Below are 8,536 nucleotides of genomic sequence, written 5' to 3'. Positions count from 1 at the left end.
CAACAGTTAACCTAACGGATTGCGTGTTGTGCATTTACAAGGTTTTGTGGTGTTTCTTGAATTCTTTCCGCTCATTTATTGTTTTCACTTCCATTCAGGTTTAACAGAGCAGAAGTAACCAGATCTGAGTAGCAACAGAACAAAGCCGTGCTTTTGTACACCCCCTGTATGTAGAGCAACCATACGTTGACCAAAACCATAAATAAACATAAATGACAATGGCTGCATGCACACACACCAACACTCGCTCTGGATCAAAAATAGCATTTCTAATAACAATATAATAAGCTAATTAGCTAAAGAACAGTTCTATGTTTTAGTGCTCCAAATAAGCATTTTTTTTTTTCATTTTTGTTAACTAATTAACTACTAAGCGTAATATTGAATAAAAAAAAGGTAATGTTGCCTTACAATACTGTAGCCTTTATTCTCTCAATATCCAAATCCCAGTCTTGTGCAAACATTTATTTTTTTAATTTATTTTACACAGCAATATTAGGGATGTGCTGTAAAGAAAAATCACCATTTTAAGTCAGTGTGATTTTATATAACTAAAATCAACATTAATCAGAATAGAATCTATTTAACTAGAATGAAAACTAGTGTAAGTAAATAGTACGTATATTCAGAAATAAAATATGGAATGGAACATATATTGGCATATACATAAAATCTGACTATTTAAGAGGCTGAGGATTCCATACTTTGCTGAACACATTACAATATGTTACTGTGTTTTGAATACATACAAAGGAAATGGCCACAGTGAATGATAAATAACCACACAGAAATATGTTTTTTTCTTATTTATTTATTTATAGAAGGCATAAACAAATATCACATAAGTCATACGCATAAATAATATGTGCTAATGAACCGCTCATTGCTCGTCAGTGCACATGAAGGTAGATGATTCTTCATTGAAAGAACCGTCTGCGTGTTTTATAAATCCATTCAACAGCAATTGCTTCTTTGATCGTGAAGTGTTGCGCCGGGGGTCAGCTGTAGAGCTCTCATAAATTCAAGAAATGAAACAATCATATCATAAACTACATTTTTCAAGCGAACTTCAAACAACCAAACTTCACAACAAACCCCACCCATGTTTATCAGCTCGGCTTCATTGGCTCGCGTGACAGAAAATCCCTTCCCTCTTGATCCCGCCGCTTCGATTGGCCAGGGGTGACGTCAATCTTGCCACTTTGTCCCGCCCACTCAGCGGATCAAGTTTGAATGAACGGCAGCAGGCTGCTCTAGTGGTGCTAGTTGCATCAATAATATTAATTATATTTTGAATAAAAGGAGTGCATCTGTTGACGAGCAGCACGGAGACGAGATGGACATGAAGAGGAGGATTCATCTAGAGTTGCGGAACCGCACTCCATCAGATGTAAGTTCCTATCCCCCTGTTCGCGTCTCATCCTCGGCTAATGGAGAATCAATCCTCGGCGTGGGGGGATCAAACCTCCGGGTGCTCTGTCGGCTCGGGGGGCAACCGATTCGCCAGGTGATCCCTCGACGTGTCTGGTCTCAATAACCTGGCGGGTCTCTCAGCGTCGGGCGACCCAAAGTTTGTGGCAAGTTAAAGGTTGATGGAGACGGAGGGTCTCGGTGCGGTTAACGGGCATGTTCCAGTCTGCGGGTGCGTCACTTGGAACTTTTATTTACAGTTGCCAACTACGAGTACAGATCCGTGTTCATTCTGGCGTTTAACCCCAGCAAGATGTCGATACAATCCATCGAATCGACTAACTTTCAATTAATATACGGGTTTATTCACGGTGTAATCCGTGATGGAGCAAGTGTTGCGGTGGAGCGCCGTCGTGTTATTGATGCTCAAAACCGTGTCAGTGATGCACACAGACTTGGTTACAGTTGTCACTTCAAGTATTCAGTCCAACTTGTTTATAAATGCGTTATAACGTCGTGCAGCAGCTGAAAAAGACGGACACTGGAGCATGGAACCGGAGCCCCGATGCGCACAGATGGCCGATGGACAGCACCGCTAGCGTCCACCGGTGACTAATGCGACAAGGACAGAGCACAAACAACCGCCGTGCGTGAGGACAAACGGCCTTTCCGCGCCTTCATCAGTTGCTTATGCCTACCTAAAGTACACGAGATAAAATCGCAGGGAAACGATCGAACGGTTGCTGCTCTACTTTCTTCAGAACTAGGACACGCCGCCATTTTCCCGACAAACAAAAGGCAACCCAGCCCCGCGAGTATCGTGTATTTATTCGAACACGTAGCGAAAATGTCCTCCATCATACCTTCTGCATATTTGTAGTATATTTACAATCCGACGGGCGTGTGTTTAAAGCGAAGAAACGACGGAAGGTTTGCCTGGCAACCGCCTAATCGGCTTTATCTGCCCCTCCTACTCACGACCGAGCAGGGACGCGGACTCGCTGCTGTGGTGGTGCTTCGGTTCCCACTTGTTTTGACAAGTGTGCAGCTGCGCAGCTCCACTAAACACGGCTCCTTTTACACTCACCAGACTCCTCTCGTGTTTCAAAGCGGCCCCATCAGCTTGAAATGCACCATACATTTCTCTCTTAAACCATCTTGTGTCACACTAGAACTCAAAAGGCTGTGGCTCGCATTAACGCATCTCCTATTAACCCGTTCTCCCGTTACGTCATAAGTCACTTCACCCAGTTCATGCTTACATAATAGAGAATAAGGCAAATCTAACGTAATATTGCAACATGCGAGATTAAGCAAACATAAATACGAACCACTGCATCTTATTTTGTGGCAAGAGAAAAAGGAGCTGTGAATAATGGTCCAGTATTTGTACCATTAGTATCCTTTTTTTGGCATATATTTCCCCAGTTATTTGTGGTTTCTCTATTTGTGGTACATTTTATAACTATATTTTACAATCCAAATATTTTGAGATTCTTGAAAGGATAGTGGCATTCATGTAGTTGAACATCATGTAAGTAAACATTACATGTGTTTGTAAGAAGTAATTTGAGCTCAGATGATCCTCGGTACAGACTTCTAGATACAGTGATGGCAGTGTTTCAGCCACTTATTCTCTCCAGAGCAGGTCATTTGAACACTTGCCTTAGGGTGGTTTGAGTGTGTGATTGATGCACATGCAATGTAATTCTCCCATCGTGCTCCTCTGATTCAGGGCATGTATGGTGGAAGTGTGCGGGGAAACCCCGTGGCCTGGGTCAAAGGGGACCACCTTCAATGAGCCCTAGTGTGACCCAGGCTGGGCAGCTCCTAGTGAGGAAACGACAGAAGAGATAGACAGAATGACTAAAAAAATTGACCACGGAAAGATTGAATAAAATAAAATGTGCTAATACATACATGGTTCACCTACATGGAGACATCCTCTGTCAAGACATTAACTTAAAACTTAAAATTAAATATCAAGTGATTACTAAATATAAAGTATACACACCCTCATATTGTTTAAAATATGTAAGTTTTAGAAGCATCTGTAATGAAACCTGTGTATATATATATATATATAAAAAGCCCTCACGTCCTGTCACACACGACAAAACCTCCCTTGACAACTGCTGTAGACGAAGCATCAGAGGTAACCTAAGATGGATTTTGTTTGCCCTTTAAGTGCAGACCATTGACTTTAAAATGTGCCCTGTCACCTGCCCACAAACCCGTACAACAATGCTCCTTCCAAATGAAATGAGTGGTGTACAGATTACTGTACTGTAAGGGCAGCAAAGACTGCTCGACATAGTTGACTATAATCGGCTATAAAATGACTCACAGACGGGCTCGACTAGTTGTGACAGCATGGCTGTTCACAAAGTAAAGGATGAGTAATCTAATCCATAGTATGAGGAGAAATGGCTGAGGTCACTGGGCCATCATGACCTAAAATGTTGCAAGCATTTTTTATTTATATTACAATCAGACGTTGCCGTGCATGTCACGTACGACTAGTCGAATAATTGTTGAGGTAGTCTGTGATGTGTTGACAATCGAAGTAGTGCTTAGTTGCAGCCTTACTTCACAATTAACTTGATTTTGGAGTCTTAAAACAAAAGCATCTGTTTGCTTCTGTGCAGGGATCTTTTTCACTACACTGTGACCAGGGTTTCCATTACTCTGAATGTACTTGAAATTGCAAATATTTTCAAGACATGACAAGAGCTTTAGTTGAAATAAGGTGAAATAAAAACTTGAATATAGCCACCATCGTGGTTTATTGTGCTATTGTCAAACTGATGCAAAATAAACAATCTTGTGTTGTTTAAATGTATGGATGGGTCCGTCATTTGATTCAATAATATACCACATTCATTCCCAAAATGTGGCTTCTTGTGGCAAATACTCTTATATGATTAAACTACTATTAATTGAGATTAATTCATCACAAATTCTCTAGTTAATTAGATTTTTTTTTAATCGAATCCCACCCCTAATAAATATAATGGGTGCTTCACCTGCTGTCACTTATTTGTTCCATGAGCTGCAGAGTCAGGGTATTGGATAATGTGCAGAAAATCTTCACACATTTTTGGCAAGATCACTTTTTCTGTGTTGTTTGAAGCAGGAGTCTCAACCCGGCTTCTCAAGGGGCTGCAGTGTGTGCATTCTTGGCTGGAACAAAATTCTGCACCCACTGCGGCCCCTTCGTGGATCACTTTGAGAGCCCTGCTTTAAAGGCTTTAATCAGGCCTTTCACTGGGTCCAGGTCTTGAGTCACCTGACCCTGGGTGAGGTCCACAATATGCTGTTGCGAATACAGTTCTCAGATCAGACTCTCAGACCTTTATATGTAATTGAAGGCAATGTTAATTGGTTCAATCTTCTTTTTCTGCAGGTGAAAGATCTCGTTCTGGACAACTGTCGATCAAACGAGGGCAGGATCGAGGGTCTAACGGACGAGTTTGAGGAGCTTGAGTTTCTTAGCACAATCAACGTTGGACTGACAACAGTTGCCCACTTGCCCAAGCTAAACAAACTGAAAAAAGTAGGCGATTTTGTTGTTCATCTTGGAGGAACGTTCTTCTTCTAGTGGACTGAAGGTTGAATGGTTTGGTTCTGGTTCACAGCTGGAACTCAGCGACAACAGGATTTCAGGAGGGCTGGAAGTTTTGGCAGAGAAATGTCCGAATCTCACACATCTCAACCTCAGTGGAAACAAGATCAAAGACCTCAGCACAATAGAACCTTTGGTGAGCAAAAAAACTAAACTAAACAAAATGTTAACTTGTCTGTGAAAGTGCTAATGAAACCTTTATTTTGACAGAAAGAATTGGGGACACTGAAGAGTCTAGATCTGTTCAACTGTGAAGTGACAAACCTGAACGAGTACAGAGACAACGTCTTCAAGCTCCTACCACAGCTCACGTATCTGGACGGGTACGACAAAGACGACAAGGAGGCTTCGGATTCTGACGCCGAGGTTTACGCAGAAGGTCTGGATGACGACGAGGATGATGAAGACGGTTGGTTCTCACGTCACACCGCAAGTGAGACCAATCGTTAAGCTGGTATCATTCTGTTTGTGACAGACGTAGACGAGGAGGATTATGACGAAGACGCAGCACCAGGGGATGAGGAGGAAGGTGATGACGATGAGGAGGAGAACGAAGAAGAGGAAGAGGAGGACCTCAGTGGGGAGGTGAAGTTGTTTAGTAGTATAAATAGATTTTTCTCAGCGCTCATAGCCGTTATTGGTGTTGGTCTTAAACGCAGTACATAACAAAAATGGTTCCCATTGACCTTCACATGACATTTCTGCTCATGTTGTCCACTACTAAAAAGGCAGAGGATCACATCTCTATTAGTCCAAAGATATTATAATTGGAGCCAACATTTCTCGAACTTCCTTGAAAGTTGGCAATACTTCAAGAAAGGTCTTTGATGCTTACTGTTATCACCACTAGGACAACTGCCATGCTTTGTGGCGGCACATGCACAGAACCCATTAACCTCTTCATGAATGCTGATGCTTTATTTAAAGTGTAACTTAGGTGTCACTCGCAGACGGCTTGAACTACTTTCGTTATCCTTTTGTTAATTTGTTCGTTAGTATTTCGTTATCCTTAGACCATGTGGCGCCTCAAAGATAAGCTTCATGTTGATATCATTTACGGTTTCCGTGGCAACTATTAAGGGTGTGTGTGAGTTTTGAAGTGACCTGCAACTGTACCCAGTTAAACTGATGTTCAGTATAAACTGTGCTGGACTCTTTTATGTTGTTCCTTAAAGTGCTATGAGGATCCAGAATATCTACAGTAGCTCAGAACAATCGATAATATTGAAGGAAATCTTCTGCCGTTTATTGGTCAGTTTTACCAAGACTTAAAAAATATATCTGTTTTTTTTCCTTGAGAAAACTCTTCAGTGCTAACAAAGTACTATCAACTGTGTTTGTCTAATGAAGGAGGAAGAAGAGGAAGATGTGAATGACAGAGACGTGGATGACGATGATGAAGAACGTGAGTGCAGCCATGATTAAAATCTGAAGGATTTAATTTTTATAATATTCTGCCACCCTGATCACATGGATTTCTCTTTGTGTGATTTCAGAGGAAGAACGAGGACAGAAGAGAAAAAGGGACCTAGACGAAGAGGGAGAAGATGATGAAGAGGATTGAGTCTTCATACTTTACCTTCGACTGTTTAGTTTATTTTTTTTGTTTGTTTTTTTTTTATTTTATTTGAAATTGTGAACTTGTATTCCCCCCCTTCACTTTCCAAATAATCCAAAAGTCCCCATCTTGATATTGATGTTTTTAATAATGGGCCAGTCAGCGGTGGAAGAAACCTTTTGATGTTTCCCCATCTAAATTTGGTTCTAAACCGATTCTCAAAATGTCCTCCCGGTCACTGGTGTGGAGATTGGGTTCTTTTGCAGGTCTACGACACTGAAGACGAACAAAACCCCAAAAGAGATGTGTGGAACGTAAGAAAGCCACGTGTTTTACGTGCAGCGGTCGCCTCCTTGAATTCAACTTTTGTTGACTTTTTTATTTAAATGTTTGTAGTCTTGCCAACTGTCCGCTGTCCTGGTGTGACACTGTTGTCCCTGAACACCACCCGGCCCTCACTGGAGACATTTTTAAGCAAAAGATAAAAAAAAAAAACAACCCGTAACGTCTGCCTTTGTCAATGCAGCGCCTCCTCTTTAAACCCACAGCTTTGATAGTTCGGAAATTACGTGTTCTTGTAAATAATGACCAAATCTATTTTTTTGTATTCTCTTTGATGATGGCAGACGACTGGGCGGAAACCTCCAATTGGAACGAGATAGAATATGTTATGCTGGCGATTTCAACTTTGTATGCCGAATCTAGATCGCTTCATCAGAACCCATATCCGCTTTTCTCGTTTTATTTTCAGTGGCGCACCAGTGGCAATGTGTGGTGGTAGATTAGGAAAGGAGACACGGATATGTGGAAGGGTGTGGTTACCAAGCTCTGGACGACTGTAGGTATTCAGACATGGTTTTCACTACTACGGTCAGATTGGCCTACCTCAGTGATTTCTTCATCTGTTAAACTCACTCCTCTCACCAAATTTGTTTGTTCCCTCATCCCTCTCACCTCAATAAATCTCTTTTATACATGTTCTGAGGTCTGCTCTTCTTCTAAACAAGTTGTGTGTAGCAGAGTGGTGGTGCTTTTGAAAGCTTGCCCTGGGTTTGCAAGGTCAAGGATGTCGAAGAGGTGCACTATTGTGATGCATCTGTTGAGTGGCTCCACTCCCCGAGTACTCATTCACCTGTCCCGACCACACTGAGCAAGTGTGCGTGGCTGACTAAAGCCTGGCCTGCTCTCTGACACACAGGATATAGCTCAGAGGGCTCAGCGCCAGAAAAAGCCCAGCTGTCCCGCTAAGACTTGGCAAACAACGTGGCAAGACTCTCCTCCAACACTAGTGCTGGAAAACAAGGTGTTGGAACAATGTGGCAGAAGAATGTGAATTAAATTGTGGACTGCACAACCTTGTAAGTAGTTCAATGAAAAAAAAAAACAAGAATCAAATATCTAAGTGTAATATTCAGGAACAATGGAAGAGCGTTTAATATCTTGGCAACAGAACAGGTCAAATGTAAATATAATTTCTTCAGTATCTATTTCTGTTTTATTGATTCCTCTTGAGGGACAAAAATACTATTAAAATGAGTCTCAATCATGAAAAGAATGTAATTCAAAAAGGAAAAATCTCGGTCATCATGATTTGCTCTGGCCTCATGAGGCCTGCATGAACACATGCGAAGGGCATGATTCTTGAGGGTGTTTGGCTGAGAATGTTGCTTGTGGCAGAGAATGTTGGGGCCTGTTTCTGCTGCTTGACCACAGATATGTGGTAGTTAAGCGCTTTCGCTGTATTGGTCTGCTTGTTTTTGAATGTGATGATACCATTTTTGGTGGAGATAGCTGAGGTGAAGGTCCATATGTGATGTTCACCACGTCCTTTAACAGCACCAGTTGACCTGAGCATTGGCTCAGATTGATTCACAAGGAGCCGATTCGATACATGATTCAATTTCTTTCCGTTTGTGATAGTTCAGCCTCAAAACCAATTTCAC

At 41.7% G+C, this 8,536-nt stretch overlaps 1 protein-coding gene across 1 annotated transcript; it reads left to right on the top strand.

Moving 5' to 3' along the window:
- The first annotated feature begins 1,202 nt into the window (after positions 1-1,202).
- On the top strand, positions 1,203-7,573 carry anp32a (acidic (leucine-rich) nuclear phosphoprotein 32 family, member A). The gene is made up of 7 exons (XM_053866541.1): positions 1,203-1,390; positions 4,817-4,966; positions 5,049-5,171; positions 5,246-5,444; positions 5,511-5,620; positions 6,386-6,440; positions 6,532-7,573. The coding sequence occupies exons 1-7, from the start codon at positions 1,337-1,339 to the stop codon at positions 6,597-6,599; spliced, it is 759 nt and encodes a 252-aa protein (XP_053722516.1). The 5' UTR covers positions 1,203-1,336; the 3' UTR covers positions 6,600-7,573.
- Positions 7,574-8,536: the final 963 nt, after the last annotated feature.

This window comes from Synchiropus splendidus, chromosome 5 (assembly GCF_027744825.2).
Source record: "Synchiropus splendidus isolate RoL2022-P1 chromosome 5, RoL_Sspl_1.0, whole genome shotgun sequence".
Lineage (NCBI taxonomy): Eukaryota > Metazoa > Chordata > Actinopteri > Syngnathiformes > Callionymidae > Synchiropus > Synchiropus splendidus.
The sequence above is the reverse complement of the archived record's forward strand: the minus strand, read 5'-3'. Positions and strand labels throughout refer to the sequence as shown.

Bases quoted from the DNA above. Each gene is read 5' to 3' on its own strand.
- anp32a (XM_053866541.1), top strand. From the start codon at position 1,337: ATGGACATGAAGAGGAGGATTCATCTAGAGTTGCGGAACCGCACTCCA. The intron at 5,172-5,245 runs GTGAGCAAAAAA...TTATTTTGACAG, and splicing joins TCAGCACAATAGAACCTTTG to AAAGAATTGGGGACACTGAA. The intron at 6,441-6,531 runs GTGAGTGCAGCC...GTGTGATTTCAG, and splicing joins GGATGACGATGATGAAGAAC to AGGAAGAACGAGGACAGAAG.